The sequence below is a fragment of the Phaseolus vulgaris genome, chromosome 4, assembly GCF_000499845.2.
Source record: "Phaseolus vulgaris cultivar G19833 chromosome 4, P. vulgaris v2.0, whole genome shotgun sequence".
Classification (NCBI taxonomy): domain Eukaryota; kingdom Viridiplantae; phylum Streptophyta; class Magnoliopsida; order Fabales; family Fabaceae; genus Phaseolus; species Phaseolus vulgaris.
Window position 1 is genome coordinate 11856463 of NC_023756.2, and position 18219 is coordinate 11874681.

At 34.3% G+C, this 18219-nt stretch overlaps 1 protein-coding gene across 1 annotated transcript; it reads right to left on the reverse strand.

Annotated features, from left to right (window-relative positions):
- Positions 1–3333: 3333 nt before the first annotated feature.
- On the reverse strand, positions 3334–13493 carry LOC137837285 (histone-lysine N-methyltransferase SUVR3). Its single transcript, XM_068646245.1, has 2 exons — positions 12753–13493; positions 3334–4002 (listed from the first exon to the last, which is right to left on the reverse strand). The coding sequence occupies exons 1-2, from the start codon at positions 13450–13452 to the stop codon at positions 3614–3616; spliced, it is 1089 nt and encodes a 362-aa protein (XP_068502346.1). The 5' UTR covers positions 13453–13493; the 3' UTR covers positions 3334–3613.
- Positions 13494–18219: the final 4726 nt, after the last annotated feature.

Genomic DNA, 18219 nt, shown 5'->3' on the forward strand with positions numbered 1-18219 from the left:
CTTCAATTCAATCCAGTTTAACATATCCTATTTACGATCAATCCTAATATCATATTGTCTTTGTTTCTACCCAGAAATGGCATGATCTTGGAAACATTGAGTAACCATGGAAAATCTTGTAAATCCAGCTACTTGATGGTTTTCAAAAAATTGATCAACCTTCGACTCTAAATATACCTTCGCATTTTTATGCCCACAAAAATAAAGGAGGCTTATTTCAGGTTCAATAGAATCTTGGATGAAAAAATTCCTATAATATGTTCGTTTCTTATGTGAATTCTTTCTATATTTATAATCTTCAACCTGAATTTTAGATCTTTCTCTATTTTTTTTCTTGGAATTTCATAAATTTTGAAAACATTTTTTGCAAATCAGACATTTCTAATGTTTGTTTTTGTTAGTTTTTTCATGTATCATAGACATTATTAAAAACATTGAATATGAAGATTACCATGAACACTAGATTGATGTAATGGATCAGCCATTGTTGAATCTAAGAATGGCTCTAGAATGAATTACAAAATAAAATTCTAGAATGGACAGACACTAAACAATCTAGAATTTATACAAATTTTTTCAAAAACTATTTTTGTATGAAATTTTTATCTAAGAACATCAACACAATATGTGATCAATCGCAACAAATTTTGCGTCAAACAGATGTATACTTGATGAGAAACAAATCAAAATCCTTAGCACTATGGTTCAGAAATTGAAACTATTTTTCAACACTGGTAGAGAGGACCCAAAAATTTATTGCAAAATAAATTAAAATAAATTTGAGGCTCAAATTTTTAGCACAAATGGAAAACATCATAAGAAAAACTTAAAACTTTGGGCAAATAAATTTCAGACCGAGAACAATCAACATAGAAAACTTGTTTTTCTTGGCAAAAAAAGTCCTGGCTTTTCTTGTTTATATTTTATTTTATTTTTTGAGGTGCCTTTTTAACTAGATTTAAACAACATCACAATGAACTTTTGTAAATTTTAAAGATTTTCTTACTGAAAAACAAACTCGGAATAAATTGTCAAAATTGAAACAAAAACTTGAAAAATATAGACAAGAAGAAAAACCTACGAATCCAAAAATAATAAGAACAAACTACAAGACACAATGAAAAATTATGTAATAAAAAACACTAATGAACAAATAGTACTCATGAAATCAAATATTACAAAAGAAAAAGACTCAAAAGCTTATACAAATTTTATGACAAAATCACTGATATCTGGTGTGTGCTTCTAAGAGGCATTTTAACAAATATACAATAAGTGAAAAACTATAATTATGTGAAAAGAAAATATTTGAATACTTAAATATAATACTTGAAGTCAGTTAATAAATCAAATTACATGTAAACTAAAACTACTATTCAATCAAAGCTTATTGTGTTGGAAGCAATTCCTTGAAGCATGATAAGAAAATTACTTTCTTCCATCACAACATATGCTCAAGAAAAAACTTAAACAAGACACATGACTCTAAAACAAAGGTGTTAGAATTCTTAGTGTGAGTTTGAGTGCCACATTGAGCAGGAATAAGCAAGATGAGTAGTATCATAAAAAGAAGGCCCACAAACCCATTGTCTTAAGGTTTTGGGTTAGAGATGGCGCCTCTTATATGATTTTCTCATAGCTCATTGGTGTCAAGTCTCTCAATCATTTCCCTTCATAAGAACCTAACAAACTGGTGCAATGAATGTGAATCGAAGATGTAAGTGGACTAAGAATCATAGAGTTGAGGATTTTTTATACCAAAAGTCTTACGAAAAAAAAATAAGTGATTCTCATTGTGATAAATTGCTAAAGGAAATGTATATCAATGTGGAAGAAACTCGCACGAGAGAATGAGATTCTTAAGAAATTCAAGTATGAGTTGGAGTCTCGCATTAGATAAGAATGAGTAGGATAAATAATATATAAGAAAGAAGATTTTTAAGTGATGAATAGTCTCCTAATATAGTGAAAAAAAAAAGTTATATAATTGATATAGTTCGAAATAGTTCAAGTAAAACATTATAGTGCTATAAAAATTAAAGGTTCTACATATGATGATAGTTGAGTTATAAATTGACAAGGACTTAAACCCAATTTTTGAAGAAATATTCAAAGTGTTCTCATTTGTCAAACTATTAATGCAAAATAAAAAGAACTAAAAGACAACCTAGTGCAAAGTGTTTATTTTTTCAATTCAAGAAATCAAATCATCTTTGCTTCAAATTTTAAAATTAAAAAAAAAATATTAAAAAGAAAGTTTCTTTTAAATAATATACATTAATTATCAAATAGTTCACATAAATAAAATACTACTTTTATATAATATTATGTACCTTAATTAAAAGTTTAGATTCAACTTACAAGAAGGACCTTCTTTTAAGTGTGATATGGTTATAAAAATAATTGAAAAAAATGCTTAAGTTTCAGCATATACTTTCACAAATTATACGAAATTCAATAAAAAATATACTGCTAAATTCTAATATGTATATATTATATATATATATTTAATTTCCACTAAACTATAAAGTATAACCACAAAGTTGAAAATATTTTCCTATACAATTGATAATTATAAAAATATATCAACTAAGTGATAATCATAAACATTTTTTAAATATTTAATTAACATCAAATGATAAAAAATTTCTAATTCAATCTCATACTATTTATATTTATAATAATTTTACAAATATATATATATATATATATATATATATATATATAATTAGTCAAGCAACCTGTGCATGCATATGCAGAGGTTACTACTTCCGATTTGAAACAAATAAACATCTTTATTTAAAACCTCCTTCACTCATTCCAAATTTAATTCGGTACTTTTGAATGAACTTAAAAATTCACCATACTTTAGCTCTTACATTGATAAGGTCAAATTCAATACGTAAATTTTATGATTAAAATTATAAGATAAAAAGAAGAAAAAACTTATTTGCATAATATAATCAATTAAAAAAGTCAGATACCTTGATAAAGTTTACAACTCATCCTCTATAAAATAAACTAGAAATAGAAAACAAACGACGTTTCATAAATCCTGTATAATGTATTCCAAAGTCTTCAAATTAACAAACGTTTGAAAACTGATTTTACAACAAAATCATTACTCTGAGACAAGCATGTTTTCTAAGCATAGGATTTGAAACGGCACTTGAGGGTGAACAATTGCCTCATATTACTGTACTCCACAAACCCCACCCCAATAACATGCCCAAAATAAAACACCCCTTGAAAACCACATCAGTCACTTTCCTCTCATGATCTTCATGACAAAGGATAAAATATCTTGAGTTAAATCCCTAGCAAGCAATTAAATGAACTTAAAGACTTCTGCCATAAGTGTAACTTCAAGAATCCAATTATAGCATGCATCAGGTGGGATTATCATTTTTCTTTTAAAATGACATATTGTGAACATGAAATCATTCACACTATACAAAGATATTGGTGGTTACCTAAACGACCTGTGACAAGGATATTTGCAATGCCTGCTATGACCTAATGAATAAATTATAAAAACTAGCCTTTTCCAAAATCAAAATACCTTTGACAACTAACATAGGTTACCTCCTTAAGTAGCAATGTATCTCAGTTCTCAAGTGTCTTCAGAGGGCAATGTTCCAACGCAAGAAGGGCTATTGCAAAAGCATGGCAACCCCTTTGACCTTTTCCTGATTTCTCCATAGCTAAAAGTAAGCTCTTCATCTACTGGGATATCTTTTGAAGCAAAGAAGCATAGGCGAGGGAACAAAGCTCCTGAACTTCTAACTAGCTTTGTGCTTAAATTACCACCATCACATGAATGATTTACAAATCGTGCAATGTTTCCTATTCTTGTCGCATCGATATTCAATCTCAGACATGCCTTTCCAGAAGGAAGATGTTCCCTCACAACTAAAAGAGCTGAAGAGAAACGGCCCTGCAATGCCAGTTCATCATAGTATTGATGTCTCCTCTGGGCTTCCTTGGTTGTTAGGAGTTCACCTTTTATTACACAGGAAACCATGATTTAATTTTACACACGCATGAGGGGATTAAAAACAGTCATGCATAAGAAACAACTAAAAGATTCAAGAAAGTATCAGTGACAATGGCTTAGAAACAGTAGAAAATAGTTTCTACCAATCTTCATATAATTCTTAACACACAATGCAACATTCCATTCTCGAATATCTCACAAAAGAAAGTGCCATTCAGTTCCTTATTTTAGTCAAATTATCAAGGGTACCTTGAGTATCCAGTAATTTGCAAATTATTATTACTCTCCATATAATAATTGATTAGTTCGCAAATCACCCACCTCTCCCACCATACCATTCTATCAGCAGTAAACTCAACTATTCCATCAGCGCATCTACGGATCTCAAACATTCTACTCGACATATTCATTTCACCTCCCAAGTGGGTTACTGCGGGAAAACTAAAATAACAGAGAAAGAAGAATGGGTAATAGAATGAGAAAAATGCTCACCTAATATGATCTGAGGGGTCCATGTAATTTTGGGTATTCTATAATTTCTATTATATTTTTAACTAAAAAGTACCAGCTGCACTTGAAAGAATTGTTATCAGTCCATTTTCTTTATTTCTCGTATTCTCCCAAGTGCAGCCTTCTATACTTGTAATTAAAAACATAATAAAAATTATAAGAAAACCCAAAATTACATGGACTCCTCTAGATCATATTATCCCCAAGTCAGAAAAGTTCCATTGACTCCAATTTCTGTTTCCAAAATCTGACACGATCCCCTTCAAACAATTCCCCAACCCCAATATAACAGAATCAGACAGCACTCCTCTCTCCACTGAAAGAATATTATGCCCCACACTGTTTGGACCTTCGATGGTATGTCTTAAAAGGCCTATCCCACTTAGAAGGTAGATTCCTAAGTTACCACATGCAAATACCCAAGTTCATTTCATTTACTAGAGCAAAACCACATTAAAGCTTCAAAGCATTAAGAGATTCCTTATATGGAAATATTCGATCAAGTCAGCACCTCAACCATGACCCCATAGTCCATCATCAATACTAGCTACTATAATTACAAATAGTATATAGCTCAATTAACACTTAGAACTCTCATGTCATTTGTTACACTATAGGAAATAGACAAACATTGGGCTAAAACTATTTTTGAGATAGCATGGTGTCTTGTATTGAGAAAATGGAATCAACATAATAAATAAAGAAGATTTCAAATCCTCTAAAATTAAAAAAAATGATACAAAAATAAACAAAAATGTTCCTAGCAATACATATATAATTTAGATATACTTGATTATAAAACTTTGCACCTTATAACATTCTTCCTCATGCTAGAGCATATATGTCAGACGTGTTCAGCTTGCTGCAAATATGATTAACCCTTGGTCCTCTTAGAGACTAGGTAAATATGTTCGCCAGCTATTCACTAGAGTTGACAAATCTAGTGGGGATCTCTCCAAACTCCAACTTTTCTCTTACAAAATGATAATCTACCTTAATATGTTTGGTCCTCTCATATACAAGATTAGAGGCATTGTTTAATGTTGCCTAGTTGTCACGTATAAATTGAATTTGAGATTTCCTTTTTCAAATTTAAGCCCTTTGAGAAGTTATTTTAGCCATATGAACTTATAAGTGACTAATGTATAATTGTTTGAGGCAATACAAGTACCTATGAAGATGACATACCATATCAAATGACTCTCCTAAAAATCCAGAAGGTTGCTCCATGTAGACTTCCTCATCAAGATCACCATGTAGAAATGAACTCTTGATGTCAAGCTAAAATAGAGTCCAATGATGAATAGCTACAATGGAGAAGAGAAGTCAAATAGATGTCATTTTTGGAATAGGTAGAAAGTATTAGTATAATCTTGTCCATAAATTTGTGTATGCTTTTCCAACAAGACGAGCTTTATGGCAATCAATGTTACCATCAAGACCTATTATAAGTGTACAACTACCAACACCTAACAATTGATTTCTCAGTTGGATGAGGAACCAACTCCTAAGTACTACTACTTTGAAGGGCACACATCTCATCAATCATCCCTTGTTAGCACTGTGGGTGAGATAAAGATTCATCTTAAGACTTGGGAATATAAACAGAAGATAATGAGGACAAACAAGTATAATGTATTGTGGAAAGTTAATGACAACTAAGGTTAGTAAGTATAGTGAGGAGAATAGTTGTCGGTAAAGCGTATACCTTTCCGAATAGCGTATACAATAATCCAGATAGAGTCGGGGAAGGATCAATCATGACCTTTACTATATCATTATTCATAGAAGAAGGGACTTGCACTACGATGTTACTAGGCTATGGGCGATGTTGATATACCTGAAGAAGTATTAGAGAAACGTCCCGAGACATGTTAGAGTTATCTGGTGGTAATGAAGAAAGATTGCCACAGGTGGAAACGTGACTACATGTCTTTATTAGAAGGGACAAGTATAATATAGGACAAACTCAAATAAAAAGACATCAATAAATAAAAAATATTGATTAAGATTAAGAGAAAACCATTCATACCCCTTATGGGAACAATGATATCCTAGGACGACAATTTTGAACAACCGAGGAGAAAATTTATCTTGATCAAGTGTGAGGTTATGTATAAAACATCTGGTACTAAAAACACATGGAGAAGACTGTTTAGAGGGGAATGAGGAAAAATGACAAAACAAGGTACTTGATCAATCAGGATGGATGATGGAATCAGGTTAAATGAGATAATATACTATTAAAACGACCAAATGCCTCACACTTGACCTGAATTCTAGAAACTCTCTCCCATGTGCGGCACCTCACTCTCTTAACCTACCTTCCAGAAGTTTCCTTCATGTTGTAGCCCCCCTCCATGCACTCCTGCTCACCAAGGCACTAGTATCTATAAATCGGGTGTCTCCCCTCTTGTAAAAACACATTGAATGAATAGTAAAGAAACTTTGCTTCAATGAGCCTTGAGTTTTCCCTAAATTCCTTTGAGTCTATCTTGGCAGAGATGGCTACAAGTGGCGACTCACATCCTCACTCATCTTGGAGCTCTCTCCCCCAAGCGACGTGATTCACCTCCATAATCTTCTTTAACTATTTTCTTCTTTTCCTTTCATTATTCCGCCATCATGCTTTCCTTTGTTAGTTCTTTATCTTCCTTTTAATTCGGTCATTTCATTCCCTTTGTCTTGCTTTAATTATGTGTTCATCATCATCATAAAGAGTGTGTGTTTTTCTATTTTCTCTTTGAAAGAGAACCTTCACACTTAACCACTTGGTTAAGTTTGTGTCCATTGGCAATTTTCACTGAGTTTCACCATATCTTGTTAATCAAAAATCACAATCCAAGTAAAAACCTCTAAAAATGTGCAATTCTAAAATCAACTCCCATCAGGATGGCTAGTAGGTGATGTTGGCCGAATTGTGTTTATGCCTTTGGGGTGGATCTTGTTCGCTTTATGATATGGAAAGGTTAGAAGCTCAACAAGATTACACAATAATTGCAAGAAATGGAATGGAATAAAAGACAATGGGTGAAGGTGCAAATGGAAAATGAAAATAAAAGATGAGTAAGGAAGGGTGGTGAGTTCATTACCAAATGAACACATCCACTAAGAGACGACAATGACCCTTGAGGGTCTCTTAAGACCAATGTTGTTAAAATCGTAACTCGTAGATGGATCGGAGAGGGGGAAAAAAATCGTAACTCGACTCAAAAGAGTTACTATACATAAGATAATTAAAAATAGACTCATAATTCATGAAATTGTCCAAATATATAACATAACTAAATGGTCCAAATACATAACATAATTCAAAGTAGATTCAACATAATGTTTAATACAGATAAACTATCCAACTAAATCATTCATATTAATTATAGGATAATCATCTTGGTCTTCCAAAAGATCTTCATTTTCATTATCATCAATTGGAGGAACTTCCAAATCATTTGTTCCTCTAGTAGCATCATCTTCAAGTAATATGTCTTCATCTAAATCATATAATGTTTCATTTTCCTCCACAGTCCATTCATCATCAGAAGAAATATCATCAATAGTATATTCTTTTGTTTTTCTAACATCTTTCTTCTTCGTCAATCTTGAATTAGTCATCACAAACACCACATCATTCATAGTCATTTGGTGTAAACGATTTCTTTTCCTAAGGTACCTAAATAATTATTAAACTAGTTAACACATCATATGATCATCTAAAAATAGTTATGAAATCACTTTCAATAATTTAAATTATTACCCTTTCAAAAGCACTCCAATTATGCTCACAGCCAGATGAACTACAAGTCAAATTCAATACTCTAATTGCAAATCTTTGTAGTTTTGGATGTTGATCACCATATGATTCCCACCATTGTGATGAAGATTTGGTTTTGAGTCCAAGTTGAGCTAAGGGAGTACCATACAATCGAGACTTGATCTTGAAACTCTATAATTTAAGATCAATTTTACCCATCACACCAAGGTTTCTCACCAACATCTCCAAACATTCATATAGTCCACGTATCACCTCATAATCAACTTTAAAGTTAGGATGATAGTGTAACATGATATTAAAATAATAGCCTACAGCATGCAACGGCCTATGAAATTGGTTGTCCCATATTTGATCAATGATTTCCTAAAGGGGAGTGTAGCTAAATAAGATAAAAATAAATAAATAAATCTCCAAAACAAGTCTATATATCTAATTGAGAAATCAAATATAGGTAAATTACCTTTTACTAACTTCATTGAAGAGACTTTGTATCTTCTCTTTTGCAATATCCATCTCTTCATAAATAAATCTCATGGCTGGTTTCTCATCTGAATCAACCATGCGCAACACTTTAATCAGGGAAAGAGCACCATCAAACAATTTAAAATGTTTTTCCAAAATTCTTTGTCCAATATCAAATTTTCCACCAACCCTCATCTCTAGTTTTTGCAAATTGACTGGATTGCCACTCCGAGGATGTGAACATCTTAATAAGTGATCATTTATTATCATTCAAACATCCTAAACTCAGATAAGAGGTGGCAAAACGAGTACTGATTGGTCTTATCAAATCTTTTCCTTCACTTTATTTGTGCAACAAGGAGATAAGACCAGTTCTTGAGTAAATGTAGGTTGTAATTTTCTTACCATTGAAGATTGTGTCGTGATGGAGTAGTATTTTCTTTTCAAAATCTTTCAACATCAAATCAATGCAATGAGCTGCACAAGGGGTCCAAGATCGCGAGTGTTGTTAAGATCGTGATCTTACAATCTTTTATGCAGAAAACATGTTGGATCGGTGCTGGATCGGATTCTCACTGGATCGGAGCGATCCGGCGATCCATGGGCCTCCACGATCCATGACGCGAGCCCAAAAAAACCCTAAAACCTAATAAAACCCTAATTTGAGTCTCAGAAACCCTAATCCTACAACATAACCCTAATTTGAAGAACATGTGCTTCTTTCGCGTCGTTTGGCCGTCGATCGTGGTCACCTTTCGCCGCCGCCGCCGTCCGCACTACGTGTTGTCGCCGCTAGCGGTGTGTTTCGCCTTCGCCATTCACGCGCTTCCACCACCGTGCATGCGGCCTTCGTCACCTCGCACGACCGTCGCACTGCCTCCGCCACTGCTTGCGCGATTTGCTCTGCTCCGACACTGCTCACGCGATTTGGGTTATATGTTATAACTTATAATGGCAAGTGGAAGGACTGATCCAGCATGGAAACATTGTGTGTTTGTTGATGGAAAAACAAGGAACTTAAAATGTGAGTACTGTGAAAATGTTTTGACAGTAGGGGTTTACAGATCAAAGCACCATCTAGCAGGGACTTCAAAGGATGTAGGAGCTTGTGTATCGATGCCAGAAGATGTTAAAAAATAAATGTTGGATATTGTTGTTAACCTGCAGGTGAGTTTGTTAAGGAAATCAATCTCTATAGAAGATAGTAATATTGGTCACACAGAAGAAAGTGCTAGAAAAAGATCAAATGGAGAAGAGATTGGGGACTCATCAAATATGGTTAGGGTTTAGGGTTTGGGGACCCCTTGTGTAGCTCATTGCATTGATCTGATGTTGAAAGATTTTGAAAAGAAAATATCATTTCATCACGACATAATCGCCAATGGTAAGAAAATTACAACCTACATGTTTTATCTCCTTGTTGCACAAATATAGTGAAGGAAAAGATTTGATAAAACCAGCCAATACTCGTTTTTCCACCTGTTATCTGAATTTAGGATGTTTAAATGATAATAAATGATCACTTATTAAGATGTTCACATCCTCGGAGTGGAAATTCAATCAATTTGGAAAAACTAGAGATGGAAGGTTGGTGGAAAATTTGATATTGGACAAGGGATTTTGGAAAAACATTTTAAATTGTTTGAGGGTGTTCTTCCCCTGATTAAGTGTTGCGCATGGTTGATTCAGATGAGAAACCAGTCATGTGATTTATTTATGAAGAGATGGATATTGCAAGTGATAAGATACAAAGTCTCTTCAATGGAGTTAGTCAAAAGTAATTTACCTATATTTTTGATTTCTCAATTAGATATATAGACTTGTTTTGGAGATTAATTTATTAATTTTTATCTTATTTAGCTACACTCTCCTTTGAAAAATCATTGATCAAAGATGAGACAACCAATTGCATAGGTTGTTGCATGCTGCAGGCTATTATCTTAATCTCATGTTACACTATCATCCTGACTTTAAAGTTGATTATGAGGTGATACGTGGACTATATGAATGTATGGAGAGGTTGGTGAGAGACCTTGGTGTGATGGGTAAAATTGATCTTCAATTATAGAGTTCAAGACCAAGTCTCGATTGTATGGTACTCCCTTAGCTCAGCTTAGACTCAAAACCAAAACTCTATCACAATGGTGGGAATCATATGGTGAAACCATCCAGAGCTACAAAGATTTGCAATTAGAGTATTGAGTTTGACTTGTAGTTCACCTGGCTGTGAGCGTAATTGGAGTACTTTTGAAAGGGTAATAATTTAAATTATTGAAAGTGATTTCATAATTATTTTTTAGATGATCATATGATGTGTTAACTAGTTTTATAATTATTTAGGTACACATTAAGAAAAGAAATCGTTTACACCAAATGACTATGAATGATGTGGTGTTTGTGATGACTAATTCAAGATTGACGAAGAAGAAAGATGTTAGGAAAACAAAAGAATATACTATTGATGATCTTTCTTCTAATGATGAATGGACTGTGGAGGAAAATGAAACATTATATGGTTTAGATGAAGACATATTACTTGAAGTTGAAGAAGATGATACTAGTAGAGGAGCAACAAATGATTTGGAGGTTCCTCCAATTGATGATAATTTGGAAGTTCCTCCAATTGATGATAATGAAAATGAAGATCTTTTGGAGGACCAAGATGATTATCCTATGATTAATGTGAATGATTTAGTTAGATAGTTTATTTGTATTAAACATTATGTTGAATGTAATTTTAATTATGTTATGTATTTAGACCATTTAATTATGTTATATATTTGAACCATTTCATGAATTATGAGTCTATTTTTAATTATCTTATGTATAGTAACTCGAATAGTAAATCTTCCGAGTCGAGTTACGATCCCCGAGTTACGAGTTTTTTTCCCTCTCCAATCCACCAACGAGTTACTATTTTTAACAACATTGATCATTAGACCTTCTACTATCCCTCATGTTAGTACATAATCGTATACACATAAGCAAACTTGCTACATGGTTCAAATTCAAGGTGTGGAAGCACCTAACCACATTGACTATGAAAACCAGAAGGAAAAAATTATATTCGCCCTACTTTTCCCGCTTTTCATTTACTTATCAAACATAATAAAAGGCAAACAACTACCCTCACACATAGTTGTTAATCTCAAGGTCAAACCTAGTACCATAAGTTAATTAGAAGATCTACCTAAACTACAAAATTCAAACATACCCACCCGGTATACGCATAACATAAATAATAAGAATATCCTTAAAACCACAATAACTAGCATTTACTTGAACTCAAATTAAAATTGCGCAAATGATAATAACAACTTTCTTCACGATTTACATTACTAATTCTCACCAAAAAAAGTCCCATTCAAATTCGGAGAAAACCTAAGTTGAAACCCTCAACGGTCTTTTTACATTGTTCTCTAATCAAAATCAAATTTGGAGTAAACTTAAGTTGAAACCCTTTCACTGTCTTCGCTACTATGCATAAGAAAAACTCTAATTTTAATAGAAGATCTAAACCAAAATCACATAATAGACTACATTTCAGTTTTGTTCAAGGTTTTAGAAAACAGTCTACCACCACGATTTCAGCAACAACCATGCGGTTATTTGGGCTTTGCAACCACAATTGTAGTTGCATTGGCTTGAGTCGCACATGCCCCAAGTATCAAGGATCACAATGAAACCATGGTAGAAACTGCAATTTAAAACCTTTGTTTAGTCCTACAAATTAACTCTATCATTGTTAAATATTACTATCATTACTGGAAACATCAGAGCTGGGGTGGCCTGAGACCACAATTGTGTTAAGTAATCAAAACAATAGTTATCAGGACAAATCTGTCTTCCGCAATTTTGTTAAGTGATCAAATCAATAGTTATCACGATAAAAATCAGTTACCAACACACTATCATATTAACGGCAAAATTAAAACTGTATAAAAATAATGAATACTAAAAGCAATTATTAAGAAAGGTATCATCGCATATTAGATTAGACGAATAAATCACCTGCATATTCAAACACAAACTCCCCTTTCGCGATTAACTGATCCGCGTGCAACCCCCATCCTTTCCTCCTATGCCTCACAATCTTCACCCTCACCGCCACCCCATTCCGTGTCAACCGGTTCCCGCACTCGGGCCCACACCGGCACCCGGACCCGCACTCTCTGCCAACGTCATCCAGCCCATCCAGGCCAGCACAAGGGCACTCAGCGTCCGCACATGCCTCGCACTCGCAGCCCGACACGGCCCGGCCTGCGCCATCGACGAAGCCCACTGACTCCGCGCGAAGAAGGTGACACTTCGCGGAGGGGGAAACTGCCGACGAGCCCCAGGGCTGGCGCAGGAGGGGGAGTGGCGCGGGGAGGACGAGGGAGCGCGTGTAGAAGAAGGGCGCGTATGGGTGGGAATCAACTGCGTTAAGGAACGGAATCGGAAGGGTCTCGAAGGTTCTGGAAGCGTCGGAAGCGCGACGGAAGGTGATGGAGCGTGAGAGCTTGAGGATAGGTTTGCAGGTGAGGGAGACGTTGGCAAGTTCTGAAGGGTTAAGGTAGGGTAGCACGAGCTCTGCGCATTGAAGCAGAGGAGGCTCTCTCGCGTTGCAGCGCTTCGGGGGAACACTTTCTTCCGCTGTTAACATTTGTCCAAAGGAATGGAAATAAAAGTGAATTCGTTCATCGACTCTGCGATTAAGATTCTCTTGCATATATGTTTTATTTTGGACTAAATTCAAATTTTTGTTTTTTATATTTTTTTGGTATTATGTCGCACCATTCTCTTCTTGATATCTATGATAACCCTGATAAATAGATAAATTTTTTCTTTTAGTCATTACTTAGTTAAAAGATATTTTTGTCATTAGGTTGAGTTGTGTTTTGATTTAGGGTTTAAGATTTATTTTTATTGGTAGTGTTGTCATTGTGTATAGTGATTATTGTTATTTTTTTATTTGATTGATAGTATAAGTGGTTATGTTTGGAACTTAAATCTATTTCTACTCAAACAAATTTTAATTACTTTTATACATTCACAATTAAAAGTAAGTAAGTAGAAGCAATTAAGAACTTCTAAAAACACTAAGAACATGTGACTCAATCAAGAAGAGTAAAAACAAAAATGGACATAAAAACATTCAAAAACGAAAAAGAAGTGTTAATGAATAAAAATGCCGAAAAGTAAAGACAAGAAAGTAAAGGCTGAATTTAAATTTGCTTTAATGTAACGGCAAGAATTTAAATTTGCTTGAATGTAAAGGCAAGAAAAGTAAATTGCCAAATCAACTCAAAACAAATATGCTCAAAAAACCAAAGCTCTGATACCACATTATGTGAGTTGATTTTAGATTTAGCCATTTTAGATGTGACACTTTACTTAGGATTGAGGATTTTATCAATTATATGGTGAGAACCCAAAGAAGATCTCCACCAGACACGAACTTAACTAAGTGGTTAAGTAAGTGTGAAGGTTCACTTCTAGAGGGCAAAGGAAAAATACAAGTATATGGTGATTGATGATGAAGGGCGGAAATTAAATGAACATGGAAGGAAACATAAGAGCATGTTAGAAACCAAATTGACAATGGAGGAAAAACAATAACATAAGAAAACAAAGATACATGGAGTAATGGAAAAAATGGAAAAAAAAAGATGAAGGAATGAAAAGCTTATGAGATGGAAGAGAGTTGGTCACGCCACTTGGAGTGTGGTCTTCCTCCAAGATAAGTGAGATGGCCACCACTTGAGAGCTCTCCAATCACTCAAGATGAGACCTAATGCCAAGAGGAAACAAGCCTCAAAAACACCTCACACAATTTGTGCAGAGTAACTTTTCTATTCAAATTCAACATGTAAAATACAAGGAGTATGGTACCCTATTTATAGGAGATGGTGCATTGGAAAACAAGAAGCAAGGGTAGGATGAGAAACCTACAAATGGGGTTGCCTTTAGGGTTTGACTAAGTCAAACCATATCTTAGGCTTGTTCTTCTAGAAACTAGGTCAAAAACAAGCTAAAGTGATAAGCACACCTCCCCTATTATGCTATATGAACCTACTCTAGCCTATCTTGCTATTTGGACCCCTAGAGTGAGCCTAATTTATTTACAACTTGTTTAATTCTTAAGAAGACTAGTAGGAAGAACATTAGATGCTCTGGTTTTTGTTCATTTCTCCCTTTGGTGAGGTCTATTAGATCATTGGTGAGGTCTTCACTTGATTGTTGAGATGACTTCTCATGGTGTGAATGGTAATGTGCTTCCTTGGTCATCTCCTTGTAGCTTCGTTGATGACTTTCATCACCTATACGATTTAAAAATTCTTGTATATTGACTGGGTCTTCCAAGTTTCGATTTAGGATAACAACTTGGAAATTACTAGTCGATCTAGGAATTACATTAGTGTTGTAGTTTCATCGTCGCAAGAATGTTACAATATCACTTGTGTCAATATCAAGACCTTCCCATTTCTCCATTGGAAATCCTTTTGTAGAAAATAAAATCGTGACTAAACTTGCACTTACAAGGTATTGATTCTCATGTTTTCGTTCTTAAAATGTTATATTTTCTAATGACTAAACTAACCTTGTATATTCAAACGTGTAAAGGACACTTCTATTCACTTTTTGCCACTAAAACTTGTTACAGGGCTACCTTGCATGAACTAAGATCATTGTTGGGTAGGTGGGAGCATTATCTCACCCTCAATTAGAATCATTTGAAAAGGTCACATTCATCAATGCTTGCATAAAGATTGTGTTTGCTTACACACCTGCACGAAGCTTATCTCCAACTGTTGCATCATTACTTTCCTTTGTTCTTCAATTGCAATTTTGAATACAGACCATGTGTGTAAAGGTATTTCACACATTTTCATTTATTAAGGTTTTCAAATCTCACTACTACTAACTTGTGTGTTTAAATGCAGTCTTTGATTACATGTTATTTGTGCATTTTTCATAACTCTTGTCTTCCTCCCAGCACATGCAATCTATGTTATTACTTTGAATACCATACAATGTGGGAAACTGTCTTATGATGGAGCGTGAGATCTTGAGGAGACGTTTGCAGGTGAAAGAGACGTTGGTAAGTTCTGAAGAGTTAAGGTAAGCTATAAACATTGAAGCATAGGAGGCTCTCTCGTGTTGCAGAGCTTCAAGGACAAACTTTCTTGTGTCGTAAGCATTTGTCCAATGGGAATGGAAATCAAAGTGAATTCATTCATCGACTCTCCCATTTATTGTCTATAATTATACAAATTAACATTTTACCATTAAATTCAAACAAATTATTAAAAAACCAAAATAAACCATTGCATTCTGGATCTATCAATCCATAAGTCAAACAATTCATTCCGGATCCAACAATCCATAACTCAAAAAAGTCATTCCATATCCACCAATCCGTAATTCAAAATATGCATTCCGGATTCAGAAACCCATAAGTCAAAATAACTTATGGATCCATCAATCCATAACAGAAATTAGGCTTCCGGATTCAACAATCTGGAAATAAACAATTTATTAAAAATTTGCTTCCAGAACACCCCCTCATCCGGAAAACAAAATGATTTACTTATGGATTTGGGCATTCGGAAATCACATTTTCACTTCCAAATTGATCAATCCATAACCAACTCCCAAATTCCGATTTTCGGTAACCACAAAAACTCCATAACCACTCATGCTCTTAAAAAAAGTTAATTCTTACCTTTAAAAGCCAAACAACACTTTGACAACACAACTCACTCCTCCACCTTGCTCCGCACAGCTAAAATGACCCTCCACCAGCGCCTCAAATGAATGAAGAAGAAGAACAGTGTCAAACCAACTCCACCATGGTGCTCTTTTTCAAATAAAAGGTCAAGGCCAATTTTGGAATTTTGAAAACTATGGAGGTGTAGGAAGAAAAATGTAGCGGTGCAGGAAGAAACTCCCATTCATGATTTGGGTATTATTTTTTTTTATCTTTCTCAAAATAAAAAACAAAAAACAAACAAAAAAAATGAAAAGAAAATACGTTTTTTTTCTCTTTCTCTCTTATAACCGCTTCTCTCACGTTCAAACAGTTACTCTCCCCACACAACTCCATACACACATTCACCGAGACCTCTCTCTCACACTAACTCTCTTATTTTAACTACTCGCACAACACAAAATTTTTTTTTTTGGACTCACCATATTCACACCATCATACTCATTACACATTCACGAAAAAACCCAATCGAGGAAAGAAAAACATGAGGGAGGTAGCCTCTAAAGAGAAGAGAACGAGAGGTATGATTCTTCACTAGTTCTTTGGTTTCATTTATTATAGGTGCAAAAAAGTTCTATTGCTTGGTGTTCTTTTCCATTGGTTTGTTTTTGTCTTCATATATGTATGGTGGGCGTTTTCCTATGACACATGAAGTTTTACAGTTCAATTAGAGCACCTATGAGTGAGTTGCTTGTTTTTGAGGCATGGCTACACTAGCATGAATACTGGTGGTGTGTTTCCAATGGTTGCATTTATGTTTTCATTTTGAGCATGTGATGGGTGCCTCAACAAATAGTCTCAGATTCATTAATGCTTTTGTTATGGTTTAATGATGTCGTAACTATAAAGCTCGGACACGGTGTCAAGGTGTCGTTTCCGCGTTTCCGATACACCTCTGATGCCGATACGTGACGGAGGCGAGCACGATGTGGCATCAGACACATCTTCGTGGGTCAGACACGACCTTGTTTTTAGACATGCCGAAGAGACACGATCCACTTCTTGGATAATCCGGAGAGGACACGGTCCACTCTTTTAATGCCTCTATTTAAGATGTTCTCAGAAAAACAAATATGAATATGGCTACTCTTCATTTCGTATACGAAATGTGGGATTCAATGATTGAAAATGTGAGAAAGGTCATATATCAACATGAAAGAAAGACAAAATTTGAACATTCGTCATTTTTTAAGGTAGTAAAATTAATGTTAATTGATCGTTGGACTAAGAGTAACATATCTCATCATTGTCTTGCTCATTCCTTAAATCCAAGGTAACACAGTATAGTTAAATTATTTTATAATTATATTTTATTGAGGACATACTATTATGTTAATTTATGTTTTTATATTTTTTATGTAGATATTATAGTGATGAATGGTTAAATGAAGATTCACACAGACTTGTCCCACATCAAGATAAGGAACTTACTCGGGAAAAAAAGAAATGTTTTAAAAGGTACTTTGATGATGCGGATGTAAGGAGACAAGTAAATATGGAGTTCACAAACTTTTCAGATGGAAGAGAATATTTTGTCGATTTTGACTCTTTAAGGGATAAAGGTAAAATGGATGCAAAATCATGGTGGATTGTTCATGGAGTTCATGCACCAACACTTCAGAAGATAGCTCTTAAACTACTTGGAAAACATGTTCTTCTTCTAGTTGTGAGAGGAATTGGAGTACCTACTCCTATATACATTCTTTAAAAAGAAATAAGATGACA

Excerpts from the sequence above, each read along its gene's own strand:
- LOC137837285 (XM_068646245.1), bottom strand. The coding sequence starts at position 13,452 with ATGCAAGAGAATCTTAATCGCAGAGTCGATGAACGAATTCACTTTTAT. Across the intron at positions 4,003-12,752 it reads GTTTGTGTTTGAATATGCAG|GTGAACTCCTAACAACCAAG; the intron begins GTGATTTATTCG and ends GTGTAATAAAAG.